This window comes from Halichoerus grypus, chromosome 2 (assembly GCF_964656455.1).
Source record: "Halichoerus grypus chromosome 2, mHalGry1.hap1.1, whole genome shotgun sequence".
NCBI lineage: Eukaryota > Metazoa > Chordata > Mammalia > Carnivora > Phocidae > Halichoerus > Halichoerus grypus.
Window position 1 is genome coordinate 194,594,739 of NC_135713.1, and position 25,761 is coordinate 194,620,499.

A 25,761-nucleotide genomic window follows, 5' to 3' on the forward strand; every position below is an offset into this window, starting at 1 on the left:
GGACTCCAAGCCTCTCATCTGGACTCCGGCAAAAACCTCACTGAGCCTCCTTGTCCATCCTCTCTCCCTCATCCGCCATTGTAAAATTTCTTTCACTGGAATATTTCCTTCGTGTCTAACTGCTTAAGAACTTGGTTGTCCATCAATTAAATCTAGATGTTCAAAATGGCATCTGAGGGTCTTTATCAATTCCCTTTTTGTCCAAACTTCACCTCTCCCGTGCCCCAGCTCAGGCCCTTTGCACTGATGCCACCATTGGCCTTTGCCTAAGGTGCATACCCCGTTTGAATGCTTGCCTTCCAAGGCCTGACTCAAAACTGTTCACTGGACCCTCTGCAAAGCTCTAAGACCACCGAGATGCTCAGTGAATAGTGATCCCCTTCTCTCCCTCCTCTCCAAGAAGCTTCTTTCAATAAACCTCACCCCATCCCCATCTGCTCTTCTAGTGTATTCATTTTCAGTCAATAGTCAGACACTTTATCAGTGGTCACTTGCTAATAGGTGGCTTTAAATCCGTTCTCCCCCTTAAGCAGTGCCTGTATGCTAAGAGCTCTCAGGCTTCTGAAGAAGGTACCTGATTGTATATTTTTTGTACACCTTCATATGTACTCCTACCCCATGTTCCCAGGGCCAGGCCCATGTTGAGCTTGCCACTTAGGAGCATGGGCACTGGGATTCAACTGGAGGGCACGCAGCAAGAGCGGGTTAAATGTTGTTTAACCGAGAAAGAAACAGTCAGCAAAAGACCACCTGAGGGCTCTAACAACTCCTGCTCCCCCCTCCCTACCCTCCACCTAAAAGACCCGGCCCGGCAACGTACGGACTGCCCTTCGGTAGCGGGAGAGGGTCCGAGAGGGGCTGAGGCCACTGGCCGGTGAGACAGGAGCAGAAAGAAACTCCTGAGAGGAGCCCAGACCCATTCCTGGTGTTGCACTTCTGCCCAGCTCCGCCCCCTAGGAGTCAGGGCCCCGCCCCTGCCCCGTCGGGTCCAGGAGAAGTTGCCTCCGCCCCGCGAACCCCGCCCCGCCGCCGCGCGGCTTCTTTCAGCACCGCTGCGCGGACAGCTCCGGGGCCGGCGCCTGGGGAGTGAGGCGCGGCAGCGGCCGGCCTGGGAGGGCCGAGCAGGGCAGCGGAGGGTAGGCGCAGGCGGGCAGCCGGGGCACTGAGCCCCGCGGCCCTCTCCGGGGGCGGCGCCCACCCGGAACCGGACGCCGCTGAGCCCGAGGACAGGCGGAGACGCAGGGAGCCGGGGCTCTGGTGGCTCCGGGCGGAGGCTGCCACAGAAAGATGCCTGTCCGCAGGGGCCACGTCGCGCCCCAAAACACGTACCTGGACACCATCATCCGCAAGTTCGAGGGCCAGAGTGAGTGTATGCGTTGAGGTGGGGGCCGATCTGAACTCCTCGTTCGGTGGCAGGAGTGGCGAGGCCCCTTTACTTACTTTGACTGGAGCAGGGTGGGGGGTACTGATGCTGAATGCAAAATCCTTCGCTTTAATGTCCCCGGACACCTTCTGTTCCAGCGAGCCCCACTTACCTCAAATGCCAGGCTCTCTTCTGGGGCAGAAGAGGCAGAGGGCAGCGCCTCCCCTCCCCTGAGTTGATTTCTTGGTACCCCAATCTCTGACCTTCCCTTCTATCACTGTCCTGCTTCCTCCTCCTGACACCCCCCGACACACTTCCTCCAGAGGTTTCCTTGATCCCTCCTTTTCACCTCCTGACCCTAGCCACTCTAGTTTTTCTAGGAGCTCTCGCCAGGCCTGGGCCCCATCTGTTCACATCCCTGCTCCCTCTTCCTGACACCCTGCACTGACCCCAGGAAGCCTTGGGCCTCTTTCCCACTTCACTGACCCCATTACTGCCTTGGTCTTCCCACGACCCCCAGGCCTGACTTCCCCTCCCCCACTTCTCTGGTCACTGTTCTGATCCCCCATCCTTACCATCACCCTCATTACTTTCAAGAGTTGCATGACCATCCCCCATGACTCTGGCCTCCTAGGTCTTCCCACCCCTGCCAGACCTGACCTCTCTCCCTCATTCTGGTTACTGCTCTGCTCCCTCATCTAGACAGCCCCTCACTGCTACCAAGAATCCCTATGATCTTTCCGCCCCCTGTTGCCCAGTCTTCGTTGCCATGGGCTTCCCACATCCCACCCCAGGTCGGAAGTTCCTGATAGCCAATGCGCAGATGGAGAACTGTGCCATCATTTACTGCAACGACGGCTTCTGTGAACTCTTCGGCTACTCCCGAGTGGAGGTGATGCAGCGACCCTGCACCTGCGACTTCCTCACAGGCCCCAATACTCCGCGCAGCGCCAAGTCCCGCCTAGCACAGGCCCTGCTGGGGACCGAGGAGTGCAAGGTGGACATCCTCTATTACCGCAAGGATGGTGAGGCTCCCTCAGCCCACAGGTTCTGCAGGGCTGACTCGGCCCCTCTCTTGTCCAGCCAGAGTGGCCATCGGGAGGGCACTGACCCAGGGACCAGAGGCCCCCACAAATCCTGCCCCTCTCTGTGCCTCAGTTTCCTTATCTGCACGGGGGGGAGCAAAGGGCAATGAATTCAATGCCTTCTGAGGTCCTTTTCCAAAGCTGGGGACCAGGCTGACTCACAGACTGATCCTCACTCCAGGCAGGGCCTCCCGCTCTACCATCCCTCCCCCATGTCCCCAGTCTCCTGGCTGCCCACTCGGTACTGTCAGCCCCAGCTGTCAGGCAGCTGGAACGAAAATTAACCTTTCCTCATCTCCGTCTGCTCTGGGGATTAGAGGAGGAGTCACCCCCTCAATGCCTCTGTGGGCAGGCAAGGCTTGGGGGCTACTGGCTGGGAAACAGGAGTGGACCTGTCGCACCCAGCCCCAGATCCTTGGGGAGATAGAGTCTGGAGTTTGCCCTTACCCAGAGGCTCATGCAGTTTGGGATGTTACTGCCAGCCCATGTTTATTGCAAGCAGAACAGAAGCATGGGGCAGGAGCTGAGGACAGAGCTCTGTGGCCCTTTAAGACTCTCCCCCTAGGACCTCAGAGTCTCAGACAGTGGGTGAGAGGGAAGGGAGACATGAGTGAAAGCTAGGATCCTGAAAGTCCCTTTGAAATCACTTAATGGCCCCCCACCCTGGTTCTGCATCAGAATTACCTGGGGCGTGTTTTCCAAAACACACCTTCCCTAGAGAGAGGCTGACTCAGAGGTGTGAGTTGAAACCAAAGCAGGTGCATTTGGAGAAATCTCCCTGGCGGTTCTGATGTTCTGCCAAGTTGAGGAACCACTGGCTTAGATAAATCCCTTCATTTCATGGATGAAGAAACCAAGGCCCAAGACAAAGGAGGGACTTGCCCAAGATCCTACTGTTGAGGTCCAATTTGGGGCCAGAACCCAAGTCTCTGGATTCTTTCCTTGAGATATTTATTCTGAGTAATCCCAACAAGGGAGAAAGAACCCCAACTGCCTCTGCTCAGAGGCCAGACTTCTGGAGAAGAACCTGGGTCCTAGGGGCCGGGGGTGTGTGTAGAACATGAATGTAAATGTGAACATGAGTGTGTATGTGCGTGCATGTTTGTGTTTAAGGGCTTCTAGGGTACTTCATGGGTGGGTCCTGGCTGTCTCCCTGACTGTCTCCTGCTGCTGCCAACCAAGTGGATGCAGGGGTAGTGATTAGGGGTCTAGGAAGAATCTGGCTTAGTTTAGCAGCACTCACGGGGTTAATGAAGTTAGAATATTTTTAAAAGCTGTGACCTCACCTCCTCACATCATTGCAAGGAGGAGGTGACAGTCAGGGGAGTGAGAAGGGTCCCCCAGGAATAGGATAGGACAGCAGGAAATGGGGAGGGACAACAGGTCCTTCTCTTTGACCCCAGAGCTCTACCTGGGCCCCAGAGGGGTATGGGCTGATCTCAGACTCCTAGGGATGTCAGATCAGGTCTCTTAGGGTCTCTTCAGCACCCTGCATGTGCCTGGGCAGGGGGCAGAGATCAAGACCAGGCTTTGGCCCTCTGAGATCAGGATTCAGATCTTCAGAACCCTGCTGGGGTCCTCCAGCCATCAGAAGACACTCCAGGACTTAGTCTTGGAGACTGGCCCTGTGTGAAACTGGGAAATTACCACATATCTGATGCCCCCAAATCCCAGCCTATGCCACCCAACCCTAAGCCTTTCTCTGTCCTGTTACCCAAGCGTTTGACCACTTCGACCTACCTGAGAATAGCCTGAAACCCAGAAAAGATAGCTTCTTGGCCTGCATTACCCTAAGGAAAGGATGTGGTGCTCAGATAACTTATGTTCACCTTATGGTCCACTCTGACCACATGATTCTTTTTTTATCATATTCACATACATCTTTTAGTCCCCCTGACAGGCATCCTAATGGCGATTTCTTCTCTCCTCCAGTCAATACCTCTTCTCACCCCCTCCCCCTGATGCCAGGGAGGTGGAAAGGGGTCCTGACCAGAACTCTAGCTGGTTTATTTATAATCCTCTTTTCCTCTAAAAGGGTAATCCACTGACGGTTCTCCAAGTCAAAATGAAAGGTCTGTTTCATTTATTTCCACATTATACAGCTGCACAATGTTGGATTCAAAGAAGCCGGGGCACTTGGCAAAAACTACCCCATGAGACAGGACTCAGAGACCCCTGAGAACCTGACTCTTCCTCAATCTGCCTTTACTAAGGAAAGTAAGAATATAACAGATAAGGAGGAATGGGGACAGTCACAAGACTAGAACTAATGAGAGTCTGGAGGGAGGGATGGAGAGCACTCAGATCTCCCCCACCTCATTGTCTGCTCCCACTGGGCACCTGCCAGAGGAGCCTAGCCCTGCCTGCCTTTGTCAGGCCCTCTTCACTAATGACCCCAAACCAGAGATTCTCCTAATCTCCAAGCCACACTAGAGGATGCCTGGGCTCCTCCAGTCCTCAGCTCTGGATGAGGACAGGGTAAGGGCTGAGGTCAGAGGCCTCAGTGTTTTCCACATACTCACTCATGCATGCCAGAAGCACCAAGCAGGAGGCCATCCTCCCCTGTTACCCTCTTAGTGGCAGCTTTCTACAGCACCAGCTTCTCCCTGAGGGCCCCCTGCACCCCTGGACAGGGTGGGCATAAAGAGATGGGGGTGATAGACAACTAGGAGGCTGTGCAGAGGAGGAGCAAGGGCCAGGGGGCAGGGGGTGGGAGCAATGGGAAACTGAAGGAAGGAGCACATCCAGGAGGCAGGGAAGAGCAGAGAGAAGAGCTGCGTCCCAGGGGGCAGACAAATCTGTTGCCCTTGGTCAGAGATGAGGAGGGTGCTGGAAGGAGCCCCTGGAAGGGAGAAAAGGCGGAGACGGTGGCGCCCCCTCCAGCATGAAGCAAGAGCACAGGGACACTGCCAGTCCTGGGCACAACCTGGGGCGACACACCCACCTGCTTCTGGTCACCCAGACACAGTTACTTGTGAGCAAGGACAGCCTAGGGTTGTGGGAAAAGAATGCTCGGAACTCATCTAAATCCTCACAGCCTCCTGTCTCTGCCCACCCTACAGGCAGCAAGAATGAAGGTCGGGCATGGGATGCCATGCATAACTCCCCTCCAGCCGTCACTGATGTGACGGGTCTTTGGTCTGTTCCCAGCCTCAGTTCTCCAAAGAGAGCATCAGTGGGTGCCACTTGAAGACTGGGCCTCTACGGTCCCCAGCAGCATAGAGAGCCTGGAGGCCCTGGCCCTCTGCCAAGCTCTGCCCTCTCCCTGCCCTCTCCCAGGCCAGATCTCTGTAGTGCCAGAGAGTGAGGAGACAGTCTGGCTTTGGGGGGGGATGTCTCGGACCATTGACCAACGACAATTCCTGGCTAGGTCCCGGTGTCCAAGGCTCACCGTGTCCCAGGCTGACAGGAGTGTCAGGTTGTGGTCTGGGAGGCTGAGCCTACAGCCCTGTGAGCCCAGGAGTGGTCACAGAGGCAGGTGGGTGGCCTCTCCTCGGTGTGGATGTCTCCCCTGGGGCGCAGTGCAGCAGCTGACAGACGGGTGCCTGGTGCCTGGGAGTCGGGGAATCTGATCCAGGAGATTCCTGTTCCCAGGGAAGAAGGTGGGAGGGAGGATGAGGGTCGCTCAGCTGTACCCCAGGGCTGATGGTGTGAGGAGGCAGCTTGGGGGAAGAGAGATCCTAATGGACCCCAAAGTAACAATGCTCCTACCAACCGGCCTCCCGCCCACTCACATTTATACATTCTTTCATTCATTCAACCAACACACAACACTTGGGACAGGTACTGACCCCTCACACATGAGGCAGACCTAAACCTGCCCTCAGGGAGGGCAGCTCTGCCTTCTGATTTGCATATTTACTTGAGGCCCCTGCTCTTAACATCCTGCCCTTTGGGCCTGATACCCACCAACAGTTTGAGCTGATGGACATGGGACCACTGGGTACCAGGGAGAGGGGGATTATGGGGCACCCACCCACCCTCTCAGCCCAGAGGCTGGGCTCTGGGGGTATGTGGCTGTCTTAGCTTTGATTTTTCCCATCCTCCTACGTGGGGTGGGGGAGACCCTGAAGCCAAGAAAGAACAGAGGGCCAACGGCTAGGTCTAAGCTGCCCAAGAGGGTGTGAGATTGGCAGAAGGGGCCTGGCCTGTCCCCACACTGCCATCTCTCTCCCTCTCCAGACCCCAGGCCACTGCCCTGCCTGCTCTTCAGTCCCAGCACCTCTGCCTTGGGACCCCGAGCGCCTTCAAGGCCTGGGTCAGCAGCCTGGGCTTCACTCCAGTGTCTTCATCCTGGACCTGTCCCTTCTCCTCTCCAAGCTATTATGTGCTGAGAGCTCAGAGAGCCCCACTCCATGTCCCCTTCCAGCCCTAGCCAGTCAGTTTCTCAGAACCCCAGGCTCTGCAGAATGGAGGAGTGGGGGTCAATGTCTGCTCCACCCGAGGATCCACAGAGCACCACCATGGATCTTGAGGCCTAAATTGCCAACTGGCTCCATGCACAGTACTTAACGTGTTCTCCAAGAGTTCCTTCCAGCATTGAGGGAGTGGGGCATCTTTGTTTGATAGGAATATGGGAGCTGAACCCAGGGCCAGCCAGAGCTACATGGGGGTAGAATGCCCGACCTCACCTCCCCACTTAATCCACCCCATCTGCTCAGCTTTAATTACAGCGGAAGCAAACCTCAAGGTTAAGCCCTGAGCGGAGGGCTGAGTGTGGACTTGGGCCCGATGCTACATTATCTCCTAATGAGCAGCTAAGCTGCTCTCCCCACCTCTACCCTGTGGGTGGGACACCTGCTGGGCAGCATCACCAACCCTCTGCCCAATAGTCCCGTGGCTGCCCTTCACTTGACCTTAACCCAGCCCCCTCCCTGGCTTCCCCTGGCCGTGTTACTGCAGGAAAGGATCCCTTCTGTGACCCCTCCCAATGGTGTTTGCAGCCTCCAGCTTCCGCTGCCTGGTGGACGTGGTGCCCGTGAAGAACGAGGATGGGGCCGTTATCATGTTCATCCTCAACTTCGAGGACCTGGCCCAGCTCCTGGCCAAAAGTGAGCACCGCAGCCTGTCCCAGTGCCTGCTGTCCCAGAGCTTCCTGGGCTCCGGTGAGGTGGGGTGCAGGTGGTGGTGGGAAGGGTGAGTGGGGGTACCAGATGGGGCAGCTGGTCCCCTGGCCCTGGCTGCACTGACCCTGGGCCTGCTTGCAGAGGGCTCTCATGGCAGGCCAGGTGCACAGGGGCCTGGCCCAGGCAGGGTCAAGTACAGGACCATTGGCCAGATCCCACAGTTCACGCTCAACTTCGTGGAGTTCAACCTGGAGAAGCACCGCTCAGGCTCCACCACGGAGATTGAGATCATTGCACCACACAAGGTGGTGGAGCGGACCCAGAATGTCACCGAGAAGGTCACCCAGGTGCGGGCTGCAGGGCAGGGTGGGCGTGGCTGTGCTGGGCCTCGAGGGTCTGGAGGAGCCTGGGATGGGGGGACACCCAGGCCACCATGGGGGGCCTATTCAAGCCTCTGCTGGTCACAGAAAAGGAGAAGCAGAGAGAGGAGTATCGGCCATACTGAGGGGAGAAGAAGAGGAAGGATGGAGGGCCCTGTTCCTGTCCCTGTTCCCTACCCCCACCCCCACCCCCAACTGGATCCTCCCGCCAGCCAGGCAGAGGGGAGTTGGCCCTGGCATCTTAAACTCTCTTTGAGCAGCTTCCTGGGGATCATGCCCTGAATGCCTCCCTCCCCTAAAGCCCCTCCTTAGCCAGCCCAAGGCCAACCTTCTTGGGTTTTCTGTTTCAGCTGACCCCAATGTGCCTTTGCATAGGGCCTGATGCCCCAGGTCCCCCCACCATTCTAGAGGGAAAACCTGCCTGAGGTTCAGATGACCAGAGTCCTGCCCCTGACTTGCTGTATGACCTTGGACAAATAATTTTATCCCCTTTCTGGGCCCCAGGGCTCTCATGTGGAGAGAGTTGGACTACGTGGTCTCTGAGGACCCTTCTGACATTGAGTAATGCAGTCCCCAGGAGGCATCAAGGGGGGCTAGGCCAGGCCTGAGCGAGGAAATACAGGTCATGGGGGTGGGAGGCGTGAGAGGGCGTCCACCCAGCTTTCTCTGAGGCTTTGCCTTCATGGGGGATGGGGGCAGTTCTTTTTCCTCCTTTCACCTGTGCCCCCTTTCACCTGTGATGGATCAGGTGGGATGGAAACTCCCTGTGACCGAGCCCCACCCCAAACGTGAGAACTCTGGGAAGGAAGCATCCCAGGCTGCAGGGCTGGGCCCTCAGAGGTCAGGCAGCGTGGCCCAGTGGCCTGACCACGGGAACCCCGCCGGGGCCACTCACCCCAGGACCCTCAGGTTGGCACAGCGGTGATGGGGGTTGTTAGACTGCAAAGTTGCCCATGAAGACTGACAGGCCTGGCTGGGGCCTGTGGTCCCTGCTCCACCAACCCACCTGCTCCTATCCTGCTCCCCGCCCCAGCTGGGCTTGGCTTTACTAGCTCACCCCGTAAGGGCCCTAAGGTAGGAGAGGTGCCTGACAGAGCTTAGGGGAGGGGGCTGGCTTGGGCCCAGAGTAGGGAAGTCACCCGGGCCTCAACCAGGGCTCAGAGGGCCCTCACACCTGAGTTCCTACCTCCTGAGGACCCTGCAGCTCTGGGCAACACTGGGAAAGGCCCTCATGCTGGCTTCAGAGGCAGTGGGAAACTAGGGAGGTCTGTGTGGTGGGGGTGAGGGCACCCCTGTCTGGGGACCCTAAGGAAGTGGACATTCTCTTCTCATCCACCCCCCACCCACCCTCTAAATTCCTGCTGCCTCCCTCCCAGGCCCTCTGCTTTGGGGTTCCATCATAGTGTGGTCTTGAGCAGCCAGGGAAGGAGAAGAGTAGCTATGGCGACCCAGACTCTCAGTGCTCATTCAGCTCAGTTGGCTGAGGTCACTCCCTTTAGTTGAGCCCCCATGTGGACTAAGTGCTGGGCGTATAAGATGGCCTATTGTTTAGTGGAGAATAACTGTGTTCAGGGGTATTTACGGGAGACAGGGAGAAAAATCAAGAAAGAGGGTCAGAGGAGGCTTCCTGAGAGGCAGAATAGGAGCTGAGGCCTGAAGGCAGAGTAGGGGGTCACTGTTAGGTGGGAGCACTGTGACCCCTTTTAGGGGTTTAGATGGCTGATCAGGGAGCCACAGGGTGAAACCAGCCCTCTGATGGACCTTCCTTATTGTGACCTCATCTGTTAATGGATCTGGTTTGCAAGGTCAGAACCTTGTATTGCAGATTTTCTCAAACCGGGGCCATCTGCCAGGGCCTACCCAGTGGTGGTGGTGGGGTCAGTGGGCCACTCCTCAGGCTCCATCCTGTTGGGGAACTGCCTGACATAGGATGCGTGGGAGGAGGGATTATCGGAGAACAGCAGGTGCCATTGAGATGCACCATCTCATCTGCAGTTGGTTGTGCTTTGTTATCCATTCGGCTGATGAGGGACCTGAGGCTCATAGAGGTCGTAAAATTTGCCCCAAGACAGTCATATAGCAATATCAGGCCTGGGATCAACCTGGAAGGTCTGGCTGGCTTCAAAACACATGCCCTTCCTGATGCCCCAGCTATTTCTTGTGTTGGGTAGCTGGCCAGAGCCTGGGCATGTTGGGCTGGGCCTGGTGACCCTATGTTGGCCATAGTTTCAGAGGCAGGGGTGGGAGGGGCAGAGCAAAGGGGACTCAGCTGAAAGTAATGAGCAAAACACCCTGGTACATGTGCAAAATAGTCGGGGCTTCCTGGTGCCCAGGACCTGTCGAGGGCTCAGATTAGCTACATGACCCCAAGTTTGACTCTTCCCATGGAAGGCTCTGTGAGTTGGCCCTAAGGAGGCCCCTCCCTGGTCTAGGCTCCATAAGAGTGAAGAGGTTATTCTGGGAGTGACTTGTTCCCATCAGGAATCCTGACCACTGGGAACCTCCCAAACCCACCAGAGAGGATCGAACCCCGAGCTACCCCTTCGATCTAGGTTCTTCTCTGGAACATGCCCACAGATGACCCTGAGCGTGGTTCTCCTCCGCCCTCCCCCCCTCCCCCAGCCCCGTCTCCACTCCAGGCTGGCCCGTTTGTGAGGGAGCTGGTGAGCTTCCAGCCTGGGGTCACTAGGCAACAGAGCTGCGTCCTTCCCTCTGTATCCCGTCTCCTCTCTGCACTTCCTCCCAACACACCTGTCCCCTTATGAATTTGCCTCACACAGGCTCCACCCCATCTTTGCTTCATCCCCTCTGCCCTCCACAGCCCTCATCACCCACCCTGTCCCAGATCCCCCTCCCCAGGCCTCACCCTAAAGTCTTCATCCCTCCCAGACCTGTCTCACTAGTGATGGACACCCTGCTGACTTCCCTACGGCCCCCACCCCCAGGTCCTGTCCCTGGGCGCCGACGTGCTGCCGGAATACAAGCTGCAGGCACCACGCATCCACCGGGGGACCCTCCTGCACTACAGCCCCTTCAAGGCCGTGTGGGACTGGCTCATCCTGCTGCTGGTCATCTACACGGCTGTCTTCACACCCTACTCGGCCGCCTTTCTGCTCAGTGACCAGGACGAGTCTCAACGCGTGGACTGCAGCTATACCTGTAGTCCGCTGACCGTGGTGGACCTCATCGTAGACATCATGTTCGTCGTGGACATCGTCATCAACTTCCGCACCACCTACGTCAACACCAACGACGAGGTGGTCAGCCACCCTCGCCGCATTGCTGTCCACTACTTCAAGGGCTGGTTCCTCATCGACATGGTGGCCGCCATCCCCTTCGACCTGCTCATCTTCCGCACCGGCTCCGATGAGGTGAGCACGCCCCACTCAGGCCAGCTGCCGTGGCCATCCGCCATGTCCCAGCCCTTCGGCCTCCCAGCCCCACGGTCCTGGGTGCAGAGAGCACCTGGCATTGGGTACCTTTGCCAAAGCAGGTGGGGGTAGAAAGGGGGCCTCAAGCATGTGTCGTCTCCCAGCCCCAGAGAAGGACCAGCCGAGGCTGTGCCCTAGGCCTGGATGCCCTCCTTATGCTCCAGGATGCTGCCCCCTCTGGGATGGGCACTTGTGTAGTCCCAGCCCCTGTGCTGGCTTCTAAAGCACACTTGCCCTGGAGTCGGAAAGGGAATCCACAGGCAGCTTCCGCACGGCAGCCTGACCCCTCTGTCATCCCCAGACCCTCCACTATGCCCACTCGCTTCCTACAGCTGACATGAAGGTATTTGAAGGCCCTTCTCATGGCTTCTAGTCCCACGACGTCCTTTTGCCCCACTTCCTTGGGATCAGCTTTCCATTCAAACCAGCTCTGCCTTCCGTGTATCAGCCACCCCCTCAACGGCCTGTCCAGCAGGAGGGGTCCATTAACACTCCCTGCTCCCATGCCCACCCACTTCCAGCCAATCTCTTTCCCTCCTCTCCACCCCCACTGCCCTGCCAGAACACTGAGCGGCCCCCTTACCCACCTCTGCCCCAGCCCTGCCCCTGCCAGTGTCACCCCTCCACACAGAAGCCAGGACCAGTTTCAGATCATTTATCTGAGACTTTAGAACCTTCAGTGGCTTCCCAGTGGTTTGAAATAAAAGCCAAACTCTTTTTGGACCTTGAGGCCCGCAGGAGCAGCCCCTGCCCACCCACCTTCCAGGCTCGTCTCTCACCACTCCACCATCTTCCATCCCGCACTCCACGCTGCAACACTTCACTTGGTTTCCCATGTGGGCTGTGACGTTTCACGCCTCCACGCCTTGCTTGGCTCGTTCTACTCCCTGTGCCTAGAATGCCTTTCCCTCTGCCTCCTGTCTGCCCGCAGACTCAGCCTCATCTCTCAAGATTCAGCTCATGGGTCACCTCCTCTATGAAGCCTCCCCTGCCCTGCACTGTAGAATTGACCTCTCTTTTCTCTGTGCTCCCCTGGACTTCTGTCCTCACAACCATAACACTATTTGGAACTTTAGGCTGAGAGCTCCTTAAGGTCCTCCGCTGTGCTGCTCTGTGCTGCACTGTCCAAGAGCCCAGAGCAGGTTCTCTATAAGTGTTTGTTGAATGACTGTGTGACCGTATGCACAAGTGAACAAATGTGGCCCTAAGTGCAGTCTTTCCAGGGCTGACCCTCGGCTCCACGGCCCCCTCCCTGCCCCTCCAGACCACAACCCTGATCGGGCTGCTGAAAACGGCGAGGTTGCTGCGGCTGGTGCGCGTGGCGCGGAAGCTGGACCGCTACTCTGAGTACGGGGCAGCTGTACTTTTCCTGCTCATGTGCACCTTTGCGCTCATTGCACACTGGCTGGCCTGCATCTGGTATGCCATCGGCAACGTGGAGCGGCCCTACCTGGAGCCCAAGATCGGCTGGCTGGACAGCCTGGGCGCGCAGCTCGGCAAGCGCTACAATGGGAGTGACCCAGCCTCCGGCCCCTCGGTGCAGGACAAGTATGTCACGGCCCTCTACTTCACCTTCAGCAGCCTTACCAGCGTGGGCTTCGGCAACGTCTCACCCAACACCAACTCTGAGAAGGTCTTCTCTATTTGCGTCATGCTCATCGGCTGTGAGTGCCACCTCATGCCCAGGCCTTACCCATGGCGTTCAATTTTTAGTTTCGTAATGAGACATAACACAGTAACGTTGTGTGTGATGGGCAAATACTAAGCATGCGGCACAAGGAAATTTTTCATGTGTTCACCTACGATACACAAAATTTAACACACGTACAGCCCTTGCTCTGTGCCAGGTACCAGGACCAGCTGCATTATTTGCAGGGCCCTGTACAAAATGAAAATGTGGGGACCATAAACGGTCTTAAAAAGTCTTAAGGGTTTCCAGAATGGTGACAGCAGAGCCAGGAACCAAGCATGGGGCCCTTCTTAGCACAGGTCACACACCCATGAAGCTGGCCCCCCAGGCATTTTTATAAGTGCTTGCCAAAGGTGCATGCTTCGTGTTCATCACTACCTCGTGGGGGCCATGTTACAAGCCCAGTGTACAGACCAGGGAGACTGAAGGTCCTAACTTGCCACGGATTACACAGAGACCCAATTTTCTCGCAGGGGGTCAGCTCCTCCGGCTGTGTGTGCCCCAGGCCCTGCACTGCACTGCCTGCTTCCCAAGACCCCTCGTCTAGCAACACAAGAGTCAGTGTGGAATTTTACACGTAGATTAAGTTGTCATGTTCAGAGTATTTAGAGATGTGAAAGCCCAGAGAAACAAAAACAAGAAAAAAAAAATGGGTGAAAACAGAGACCAAGAGTTTTCCCTTTATTATACCTTTTTTTTCTTTTTTTTTTTTTTTTACAACTTGAAGGAGGAAAACAAATCTGTACTAAGAAAATCATTGCCCTAGTTCTCAGGAGTCTGGCCTCTGGGCCCAGGAAGGTGCCAAGAGACACAGCACAGAGGGAGGAGGGCAGGAAGCCCAGGGCCTTTTGTCCCTCTGTGTGCCCTGGCGCTGTTCTGGGCGCTCTGACTTGGCTCTGGACAGAGGGGCCCCTGATCAGAGGGCTCCTAGGGAGAAGGAGGTCTGGGGCAGGCCCTGGGGTGCTGTGGCCTGGTGGGGCTACGGAGGAGCTCACTCCCCGCACCCCTGCTTCCTCACCCCAGCCCTCATGTACGCCAGCATCTTTGGCAACGTGTCAGCCATCATCCAGCGCCTGTACTCCGGCACTGCGCGCTACCACACGCAGATGTTGCGTATCAAGGAGTTCATCCGCTTCCACCAGATCCCAAACCCGCTGCGGCAGCGCCTGGAAGAGTACTTCCAGCATGCCTGGTCCTACACCAACGGCATTGACATGAACGCGGTGAGCCTCCGCCGCCCTACCTCGGGTGGGGCAGGCGATCCAGCTCAAGTCCCAGCTCTGGCTAAATGCCCCCGGGGGGAGGCTGAGGTCCCCTGGGCACAGGGCACCCCCAGCCCCCTCCCCACCCCCCACCCCCGCCCCACCTCCCGCTGGACGCGGCCGCCCCCCTCGCAGGTGCTGAAAGGCTTCCCCGAGTGCCTGCAGGCCGACATCTGTCTGCATCTGCACCGCGCGCTGCTGCAGCACTGCCCTGCCTTCCGCGGAGCCAGCAAGGGCTGCCTGCGCGCACTGGCCGTCAAGTTCAAGACGACGCACGCACCGCCGGGAGACACGCTGGTGCACCTCGGCGACGTGCTCTCCACGCTCTACTTCATCTCCCGTGGCTCCATCGAGATCTTGCGCGACGACATGGTCGTGGCCATCCTAGGTGGGTCGGGCAGGGAGGGCCAGACCGGTATGGGTGGGTGGGGTGGAAGCAGAGATGACCTGCCTGGACTTCTCCATTCTAAACGATGGTGGCACCTTTTACTGGCCTGCCATGTGCACATGCACGGTGGAGAGCTTTTTTTTTTCTCCTCCTACACAGCCCACTGAATCCTTAAAACAAACCTCTACCATAGGTTCCATTTTTCCTGATAGGGAAGTAGAGGCTCAGAGAGGTCATGCTGACAAGTGGCCAGACAGGGATTCCAGGGCTATGTCTGACTCTGAAGTCGGAGAAGGCTCCTACCTTCTTCCACTCTTGGGGAGCTCAGTGTGAGAGGGCAAAGGTTTGTCTTGGGTGGAGGGAGGACCCCAGTCTCATTCACTGCTGCTACAGGGACAGCTAGACACTTTGGAGGAAGGATATGAGCACTGGACAGGGGACAGATTTGGGGGCATGCTCAGCCTCCGCTACTTACCAACCATATGACCTTGAGCAGGTCACTTCACCTCTCTGAGATGATTCTCATCTTTCTTGCCATCTCCCTGACTTCAGCCTACCCCAAGACCCTGATTAGGATGTCAGCCTCTCCTTCCTTTGGTCTCCGTGGCTGGCTCTCCTCCAACCCCACTGGACAGGCCCCCTCCAGTTCCTCTGCTCAGTCCGCTCCCTTTGGTCTGCCCTCAGCTCGTGTCCACCAAGTGTGGGCTCTGCTTTCTTTTCCTCACCCAATACCCTCACCTGAGCTACCTCCTTGCTCCCACACTCTCAGCCTCATCTATCCGCAAGGACCAGCAGAGCTCTGTCCTGGCCCCAATCTCTTCTTGGACCAGAATATTCCATTCCTTCCTGGGTATGGCCACCCTATATTCCACAGGCAGAACAAACAACATGTCTGTGTCTGAGATCATCATCTTTCCTCAAAAGCTGCTCCTTCAGAATCCCCATCACTGTGAACTGTCCGTTGTTGGGGTCAGAGATCTGGGAGTCAACCAAGGGAGCACCCTTCTTCTTTCCTGCCCCACCCCCACCATCCAGGCAGCCACAGACTCCTGTGTGTTACCCTCATTAATACCTCTCTGTCCCACCCCTGTCTCCTTGTCCCTGCCTGGCTCCAGCCCGCATCGTGTCCTCCCTGGGCACATGTCAAGAGCTCCTTTCCTGTGTCCCTGCATGTGGTCTACCCCCATACTCCATCTTCACCTTCTGCCAGTGACCTGAAATTCACATCTGTGCATATTCCTCTTCTGCTCAAAATCTTCTCATGGTTCCCCATGACCCTCAGGACACATGTAAACCCCTGATCACAGCATGCACAGTCCTCCCCAGTCTGACCTCCCTAAATCCTGCCACCCTCCCCCCTGGTACTTTATGCTGCAGCCATCCAAACTACTTAGAGTTCTCTAACCTGCAGTCTCTGTCTCACCTCGCTGCCTTTGCACATGTTGCCATTCTGCTCGGAGCACCTGCCTGGCAGACCCCGGTCATCCTTCAAGACTGAGTTCAAGCCATGGGCTCCTCTTTGAGACCTTCCCTCCCTCCCAGCCTACTTTAGAAGTGCCATCCAAGTGGGAAGGATGATAATTCTATTTAATAATGAAGAAGCTAGTCCAATCTAAGTTTCAGTTAGAGACCTAAAATCCTCTCATTTTGCCTTGAGTGAAAATGTACATTAGAGCATAATCCTTCACACTGGATAACCATCATTTTATAATGCTGCCCAGATTCCGAGCTTATGAATTTCATATGTGACTCTGGCGAGTCCCTTCCCACCTTGGACCTCAGTCCCCTCCTCTTGAGTGACCTTTGATCCTGTTCTCTTGGACAACAGGTCTTGGCTTCCATCCATCATTGTCCTGGTCCTATTGCCAGGCTGAGGGGTTGGACTTCCCTGTGGGGAGTGGATGTCAGGCAATCATGGTCCCTGGCACCCCAGCCCTGGACCCTCTGTTTGCCCTCACTGTGCAGCACACAGCTGTTTCTTCTGCTCTGATTGCCTTTCTCCTGGGGGCCCAGCCCTCATTGTCACAACCCAGCCCCCACTTCACATCTTCTGTAAGCACTCCCTGCCTGCCTCAACTATCCCTGGTAGATTGAACCCCTCCTCCTCCTCCTCGGCCCTTAGCTCTTGGTTCTCCCCTGCCCTAAGGCTCTATAGATGATGTGTAAACTAGTTGGTGGCTTAGGTGCCTGTCTTGTGGGGGTTTGGGGGCTCTTTGTGGGTGGGATAACATCTTATTCATACTTATATCCTGTGACCAGCACAATGGGCCTGGCACCAGGAGGGACTCCTACCCTCGCCACATGCCCCAAGTGTCACCAGCCTATGTCCACCCTGGGACATCCGTCCCCCCCAACGCCTGGCACCAACCTGTCTGGTGCTTCTTGCTATTTGAGGCAGTTTCTCAAGTAACACATCTGTTCCTCTGGACAGTCCCTTGGGGCAGGCAAGGCAGATATGGTTATACCCATTTTAGAGATGAGAACAGTGGGGTCCAAAGAGGGGAAGTGACTTCCCCAGGCTTCCTCTGCCAGGGCCATGCTGGTTACCTGGCCCCACAGTAGGCAGTGGGAACACAAAGACACAGAAGCCTCAGGCCTTGCCCTGGGGGCAGCAGGGGGCTCCTGGCCCTGGGCTCCCTGCACTCACAGCACCACCAGTCTGAGGAGCAAGGAAGAGGTTGAGCAGGGAGCCTTTAGTGTCCGTTCCTGCCCACTGTCTCCTGGAGTGGAGGGGTGGATAGGGGCAGTACCAAAGAACATGGAAAATAGGAAGGGGGCAGATTCTGATAGAGGGTGGTCCTGAGGGGCCTGGAGACTGGTGTTGGGGGAGACCCACATGCTGGGATGGTATGTGCTCTCTGCAGAGTTCAGAGAACAAAGGAAAAGTCAGGTCTCACCTCCAACCCCTCCCCACCCCCAGCCAGCACATCTAGCCTTGTCCCCAGAGCTTGATCCTGAGCACCAAGCCCCAGCCTGGCAGGATCCCTGAAGTTGGCCGGTGGGGGGGGGGGGTAGTTCATGATCAAGGGGTCCTCAGGGAGGCTCTTCCAAGGAGAGCTTGGAGCCAGACCCTGGAGAGACCCCTGCCCCTCTGGCTGGCAGGAAAGAATGACATCTTTGGGGAGCCCGTTAGCCTTCACGCCCAGCCGGGCAAGTCCAGTGCAGATGTGCGGGCCCTGACCTACTGTGACCTGCACAAGATCCAGCGGGCAGACCTGCTAGAGGTGCTGGACATGTACCCTGCGTTTGCAGACAGCTTCTGGAGTAAGCTGGAAGTCACCTTCAACCTGCGGGACGTGAGTCTGGGCTGGGTGGGCCTGGGCGGGGAGCGGCCCTCCGCCAGCTGGTAACGGGCAATGGGGCCTGCTGAGCACTTGGCTTGCCTGGCCTGAGGGGACCCACCCGACCACCTCCCTTCTTTTCAACCCCATCCTGCGTCCTTTACTGTAATTTCTTCTGTGTCTACCGGGGCCAACATAATGCCGAGTATGATGACAGCTACCAATTGTCGAGCACCAGCTCGGCTTCATTTACATGATCTCATTTAGTCTTCTCTTTGCACAGAGTGTTATTTCCCCCACTTTCTAGATGAAGAAACTGAGGGTCAGAGAGGATGAATACATTGACCAAAGCCAAACCGCCATACAGGAAGCCATACTGTCAAATGCAGAGCCAAAGAGTGGACTCAAGTCTGTGCGACTCTACAGCTGAGGCTTTTTCCACCCCGCAGCACCCAGCTGGAAAGGGGGCGATGTCTGGCAGCCAGGGTCTCACGATGCCAGGTCCCAGGGGTGTAAATGAGAGATAGAGCAGCCTCTCCTCACAAGCTGATCACTCAGTGGAAGAGACTAAAACAACTCAGGGAAAATAAAGAGCCTCATAGTTAAATAAGGAAGTCATGAGGATGTGTGGGGAGACCAAATTTCTGGGGAGCTCAGGGTTACCAAGGAGTGGGACAACCAGTGCAGACTGGAAGGGCCCAGAAGGGACTGTATGGACAGAGGGGTCTGGAATCAGCTAGTGCGAAGGAGGGGGCAGGCGTGCCTGGCAGGGGCAGCAGTGGCTGAGGCCCTGGCACTGAGCCCCCCCACCCCCGGCCTCAGGAGGAGGGGCTCTGCCGGCTCAAGCCCCACGCCCAGCTCCTGGAGGGTGGCGCTGAGGCAGGTTTTCTTGCTATGGACAGCCATCCCCACCCTGTCCGTTCTGCTCTTCTCCCCACCACCGGTCTCTCCTCTCCCCACCTGATCTGTCTAGGAGACGTCTTGTAAGGATGCTGCCTTGGGGGCTCTAGCCCCTAGGAGCCATCAGATGGCCCAAGTGCTCAGTGGCTGGACCCTAGGGCAAGACGGATGTGGTCTCTGTGGCCTGGGCATCTGTAGCCCCCGGGTACCCCCAAGTTTCATAGTGCCAAGAGGGTGGTCTGCCAAGGGTGCTGCTGAGGGTATCCTGGATGGATTGGGGATTCCAGACCCAGTCTCCTCAGAGGAAACTCCCCAGTAGCCTAAGCTAAGGACGGGAGCACCAGGGCATTCAGGAAAGGGAGGACTGCAAGAACAGCTCCTCTGTCCCCCTTCCCCTGCACCCCACCAAATCTTGCTACTCAAGGCTGCCTCTCCCAAGACTCTTGGTGGCGAGGGGAGAGGTCTGCACATCTCTAAGCCCCTGTTAATCTCCTGCCCACCAGCGCAGGGGAGAACCTGCAGGAAGCTTCCTGGAGCATCAGGGGAAGCCCGGCCACCTGTTACCACTTTCTCACCTAGTTGTCTCAAGGGCCACAGGAGGGGGGTTGGTGCAGGGGAGGAAAAAGAGACCCTGTCCCAGCTTTGGTACCTGTTACTTGATGCTTTTGTTCCCCACAAGGCAGGTGGGGGTTTGCAGTCATCACCCCAGCCAGTTCCAGGCAGCCAGGACCAAGGCTTCTTCCTCGGTGACAACCAGTCAGGTAAGCAAAGCCAGCTCCACCAGTGTCAGCCCCAGCCCAGCCTGAAGCCCCTGCCCAGCCTCCTGTCCCTTTCAGGTCCTTCCTGATCTGCCTCACCTTGGGAGAGACCTCCCCAGCCCCTTGATGAGAGGAGAGGGGCTCCCTCTCCGAGGCTCAGTAATAGATACCCTTATCTCCTTCCTGCCCCTGTGTGCTCAGAGCCTGAGTGAGGGCTGTCCCCAGGGGTGGATACAAGCCAGCCCCCTGGGGTTTCACATCAAGACACCAGGGGAGTGGCTGGACTGCAGCTCCCTGGACAGTGAGGCCAGGGCTGGACAGTCCCCACCCAGTCAGCCCCCCCAAGCTGGGCCCCCAGCCCCCTTCCCAGGGTTACAGCTTTCTGGGAACTGGAAGCCAGACCTCTGTGGGGATAGGACCTTGTACTCCAGGGCACCCAGGTAAGGAGATCCACTTCTCCCAACCTGTGTTCCCATGGCAGTTAGGGGAAGGGGATGGGCTCTGCTCCAGGTCATGCCTGTGGAACCGGCCAGACTGAAGCTCAGGCTTCCCTTTCCCTCCTGCAGCCACAGCCCCTTCCCTGAGCATCTCAGATGCATCTGGCCTCTGGCCAGAGTTGCTGCAGCAAGTGCCCCCCAGGCCAAGGCACAGCCCCCCCAACCCTCAGGGAGACCCAGACTGCTGGCCTCGGGAGCTAGGCTCCAGGCTAGAGCAGCTCCAGGCCCAGATGAACAGGTGAGTGTCCTGTGGGCCAGGGATGGGGGTGGCTGCAGAGAGCAGGCCCAGCAGTGGGCTAGGCACGGGTGCCCCCTCTTGGTGGCTCAGGGACATCACTGGGTACCCTGTGGGTTTTAGAATGGTTAGCCCCATTTAGCTGCAGGCCTTCCCTTCCCTATGTCACTAAGCCCAGTTCCTTGGATGGCTTGTCCTAGGAAACCCCAAAACAGGCCAAGGGAGCCTTTTTGGAAGAGGGGCATAACCTCATGCAGAAACAAATTCCATGGGCCCTTGGAAAGGGGGTGTGGCCTGTGGATGGCAGGGCTGTGGTGGTAGAGTAAGGGCTTGGGCATTATAGTCCTGGGCTCCTAACCTGGCCCTGCAACTGACCAGCAAGAATGTGGACAAGTTACTTAACTATTCGGAGCTTCTGTTTGCCCTTTCATGAAATGGGGATAATCAGAATACCCATACCAAAGCTCCCTTATGAAAGCTAAATGAGGTGTGCACAATGCCTGGTCACTGTTATTATTGAAGTCAGTGCCAAGGGAAATTTCAGCAGGGGCTGTGGATTGTAGCAGGGAAGTAGCTTCAGGGAGGTCCCAGGCTGCCATTCTATCCAGCAGGAATGGCATGCAGGCTACAAAATTGAGAGCTGCATCAGGACCTGAACGGCTCTCCCTTACCCTGACGCTGACTCTGACCCTGACCTTGACCTTGTTCTGTGTGGCAGGTTGGAGTCCCGCATGTCCTCAGACCTCAGCCACATCCTACAGCTCCTTCAGCAGCCCCTGCCCCAGGGTCACACTGGCTACATTCTGGGAGCCCCTACCTCCGATGACCTGGCCTTGTTTCCTGTAGTCTCAGCCACTCAGAGTCCAGGCACTAGGCTGCCCCAGGGCGGTTTGACCCCTGAACAGGTGAGCAGATGAAGGGATCCCCAAGGGCTTTCCTGGAGGCAGCTGCATGTCTGCCCCACCCTGAACTTGGTCTCAATGTGGCATCAAGCCCAGAGCCTCTGTGGCCTGAGAGCAGCTGGTGCTTCTGCTGTCCTCCTTTATGTCCTGACAAGCAGCCTGGACAGGTGGTGGCAAAGCCCAGATTGAAACCATAGACCCCACAGCTGGGGCAAGGGCAACAGGACACAGCTCCTGCCAGTTCCCATCCCTGAAGTTGGTGGCCTCCCCCTTTCTTGCCCACCCCCACCCCCCAGGTCCCAAGCTGTGATGACTTGAACAAGTATTGGCCGCCGCAAAGGAATTCCGCCTCCAGGGTGCCTCCCCTGGCCATGGCAACAGACAAAATTTTCACAGTATCCTCAGAACAGGAGCAGCCTGAGGGGCTCCTGTCACCCCTGGCCTCACCTCTTCATCCGCTGGAGGTACAGGGACTCATCTGTGGTCCCCGCTTTCCTTCCCTTCCTGAACGCCTCGGCCAGGTCCCCCAGCAGCGGGAGTTCCAGAGACACGGCTCAGATCCTGGATTGGCAGGGAGTTAGAGCCACTGAGCCCCAAGATAAAAGATACCATGAGGGGATTGGAGGTGGGTGAGAGTGAAGGATTTGGGGGAGGCAGACAGCTGCCAAATGGGCCTCTGAAAACCATTCTCCTACTGTAGCTACAAACTGCCAACCCAAGTGACCCACTAAGGCATGGGTGAAGAGGCTCAGGACTTTCCCAGACTCCTCTAGGGCTCTGTTTAGACAGTAGGCCTGGTGGAGGGTGGGTGAGGCTTGGGGGTAGAGGTAGCTTACAGGACAGAGGTGTCACTGAAGAAAGAAGTTTCTGATCTGCATGAGAACCTTGCTCTCAGCTGGGTACTATCACCTTGTGGCTCAGAACTACCTACCGCTTCACGGCCCAGCACCCAAGGTTAGTGAGACCTCCTGCCAAGAGCCTTTGAACCAGCTGGGGATGAAAGTGTCCTCTGTAATAGACACATCAGGGCACAGAGCTCCAGCCCCCAGCCACTCTGCCCCTCATGGCTCTGTGATGCCCTTTGGGACTCTACCGGGCAGTAGAACATCTCACAGCTAATAAAGTCTGCACATTTCATGTTGGGCTGGGTGTGTTACTTACCCAAGGGTCATCTGTCCCTGATTGTGCTGTGAGTCCAACATTGTGGTCTTCTTCAAGTCCCTCCCACAAGGATCTGTGTGTTGAGAACCTCAAAGTGCTCTGCTGGGCCCAGGAGCCCCAGGGGCATGGGGCTTTTAGCCAGGCTGGGGTAAAGGGAATTGGAGAGGCTCTGGCTTGGTCACCATCAAGAATCATGACAACAGCAAACACTTCCATAATGCTCCCCCTGTGCCATGCTCCTGCTGACATTTCTGCAGATACTAGTTCACTAAGCCTCACCACAACCCTGTGGGGTCGGTATTGTTGGCCTCATTTAAGAGATGAGGGATCAGAAGCAGCGAGAGGCTAAGAAATTTATGCAAGCATGAGGGGGACGTCTGGGGTGCTAGTACTTTCCTGCTTCCTGATCTAGGAGCTGGTGACATTAAGTATATTTCATATTGTGAAAATATGTGTACTTCTATGTGTAAATTATACTTCAATTAAAAAAAAAAAAGGAGTCTTGGAGCACCTGGGTGGCTCAGTTGGTTGAGCATCTGCCTTTGGCTCAGGTCATGATCTTGGGGTCCTGGGATCGAGTCCCGTGTCAGGCTCCCTGCTCAGCGGGGAGTCTGCTTCTTCCTCTGCCTCTGCCCTCTCCCACACACCTGTGCTCTCTCTCTCTCTCAAATAAGTAGATAAAATCTTAAGAAAAAAAGGGAATCTTGCCTAACATTATGGGAAAATGAGGACATGGTTTCAATCCATATGGTCTGGCTTGAGAACATGCGCAGTTAATCGCTCCAATGAAATGGGCTGTTGTCCAAAAGTACCTAATCATCAGTCCTCAGTCCTTTTTTGGTACTCCTTGAAAGAATTTTGAAGATGAATCCCTCCTACCACACATACATTTTTAAGTTAACATTTGAAGTATTTCATTGATAAGTTTAAATAGTTGCAAGCATGTAATTTCCAGTATATTGTGAATATTGATACTTTATAAATTGCCTCATTTATATCGATCCATTTAGATCCAAGTAGCATAGTGATTTAAGAGCCAACATCATTCAGGGGCGCCTGGGTGGCTCAGTCGTTAAGCGTCTGCCTTCGGCTCAGGTCATGGTCCCAGGGTCCTGGGATAGAGCCCCACCTCGGGTTCCCTACTCGGTGGGAAGCCTGCTTCTCCCTCTCCCACTCCCCCTGCTTGTGTTCCCTCTCTCTGTGTGTCTCTGTCAAATAAATAAATAAAACCTTTAAAAAAAAAAAAAGAGCCAACATCATTCTTTTTTTTTTTTAAAGTAGGATCCATGCTCAATGTGGGGTTTGAACTCATAACCTAAGATCAAGAGTGACATGTCTACCGACTGAGACGGCCAAGCATCCTTCACATCTTCATTTTCTTTCTTTCTTTTTGTTTTTGTTTTGTTTTTAGTGCACAATGGTGGTTTATTAAAGCATGGGGACAGGATCTGGGGGCAGAAAGAGCTGCTGCCTCTTTTTTTCTTTTTTTAAAACTTACTTTATTTAAATTCAATTAGTTAACATACAGTGTATCATTAGTTTCAGAGATAGAGTTCAGTGATTCATCAGCTCATATAACACCCAGTGCTCATTACATCACATGTCCTCCTTAATGCCCACCACCCAGTTACCCCATCCCCCCACCCGCCTCCCCTCCAGCAACCCTCAGTTTGTTTCCTATAGTTAAGAGTCTCTTATGGTTTGTCTCCCTCTCTGATTTCATCTTATTTCATTTTTCCCTCCCTTCCCCTATGATCTTCTGTTTTATTTCTTAAATTCCACATATGAGTGAAACCAAATGATAATTGTCTTTCTCTGACTGACTTATTTCGCTTACCATAATACCCTCCAGTTACATCCACATTGTTGTAAATAGTAAGATTTCATCCTTTTTGACGGCCGAGTAATATTACATTATATATATATATATATATATATATATATATATATATATATATATGTATGTATATATATACACATACACACCGCATCTTCTATTCATTTTAAAAGCACATGAATAGGGGCGCCTGGGTGGCTCAGTTGGTTAGTGGCTGCCTTGGGCTCAGGTCATGGTCTCAGGGTCCTGGGATCCAGCCCCATGTTGGGCTTCCTGCTCAGCCTGTAATCTGTTTCTCCCTCTCCCTCTGCCCCTCCCCCTGCTCGTGCTCTCTCTCTCTCAAATAAATAAACTCTTAAAAAAAATAAAATAAAACAAAAACATGAGAATAAGCTCTTCTTTAACATTATTCCTTTTTCTCTTCTCATAATTCCATTCTATTCCACCACAGTTTATGCTACATGTAGTTTATTTCCAGATTTAAGGTCTATTATCAATAACTTGATCATAACTGTTTGCAGCAAATATATACATATGAATTTTAAAATTAAATTTTTGTAACCTTACCAAGGCTTTAAGGATTATACTCATTAGTACAGAGTTGTTCAAAACAACAGAGATATATTTCAAATTTTTTTAAATTACTTTTTAAAGTTTTTTAAAAAATTTAAGTAATCTCTACACCCAACGTGGGGCTTGAACTCAATGACCCCAACATCAATAGATGGATGCTCTACAACTGAGCCAGCCAGGAGCCCAAATATATTTCAAATTTTTATAGAAATTAAAATTTTATTGGAAATGCATATATAAAGGAGGGTATTTTCCTCTCATTAGCTCATGTGTGTGGATGAATATCACTTTTTTATTAGAGTGAGACAAGGTTCAGCAACACTTTTATACCTATTTTTCTTTCCTTTTTTAAAAAACTTAAGCAGAGAAAATTTGTTCAAATAAGTAAGCAGATGGAACACTAAGGGGTTTGTTACATACAGCAGTCACTTAATTCTGAGTTGTTCAACAATCCACGATATTTAAAAGGATATTTAATGATACCATCTAGCAGTTCCTTAAGATTCTCCTTTAATTGCGTTGAAAGCAAATCATAGGAAACCATTTAAATTATGAAGAGATGTTACCTAGATTCAGACCCTTCTCCATTTCAAACTGAGGACACAGATATGTTTAGGGCTTGATTAGCTTTTGCCTTGGGCTCCGCTTCGGGGAAAGGGATGGAATGAACGGGAACCGACAAAAACTTAGGGCCAAGCAAGTAGGGCCGCCGACTTAACTGAAAACCAACCCTGAAATTCCGAGCGTTTCTAGAATGTCCAGGAAAGCGCGGGAAGGCCTGACTAAAGGTGGGTCGGTCTGCAAAGGCGTGTGCGCCTCCTGCCCTTGGGGGGACTGGGACAACAGCTCCCCGGTATACACGGCTGTGGGCACCAGGAGGAAATTAAGGTGATTCCCGTTTGGCTGGGGCCAGGCTGCCAGGCCGCGGGCCCTTGGGTGAGGCAGAATGTAA

The 25,761-nt window shown here is 54.9% G+C and overlaps 1 protein-coding gene across 1 annotated transcript; it reads left to right on the plus strand.

The window, feature by feature from the left end:
- Positions 1 to 1,255: 1,255 nt before the first annotated feature.
- On the plus strand, positions 1,256 to 23,598 carry KCNH6 (potassium voltage-gated channel subfamily H member 6). Its single transcript, XM_036116198.2, has 13 exons — positions 1,256 to 1,363; positions 2,158 to 2,388; positions 7,392 to 7,553; positions 7,656 to 7,861; positions 10,840 to 11,265; positions 12,590 to 12,989; positions 14,039 to 14,238; positions 14,413 to 14,665; positions 17,768 to 17,961; positions 19,526 to 19,607; positions 20,171 to 20,339; positions 21,055 to 21,241; positions 21,535 to 23,598. The coding sequence occupies exons 1-13, from the start codon at positions 1,288 to 1,290 to the stop codon at positions 21,817 to 21,819; spliced, it is 2,871 nt and encodes a 956-aa protein (XP_035972091.1). The 5' UTR covers positions 1,256 to 1,287; the 3' UTR covers positions 21,820 to 23,598.
- The last annotated feature ends 2,163 nt before the right edge of the window (positions 23,599 to 25,761 follow it).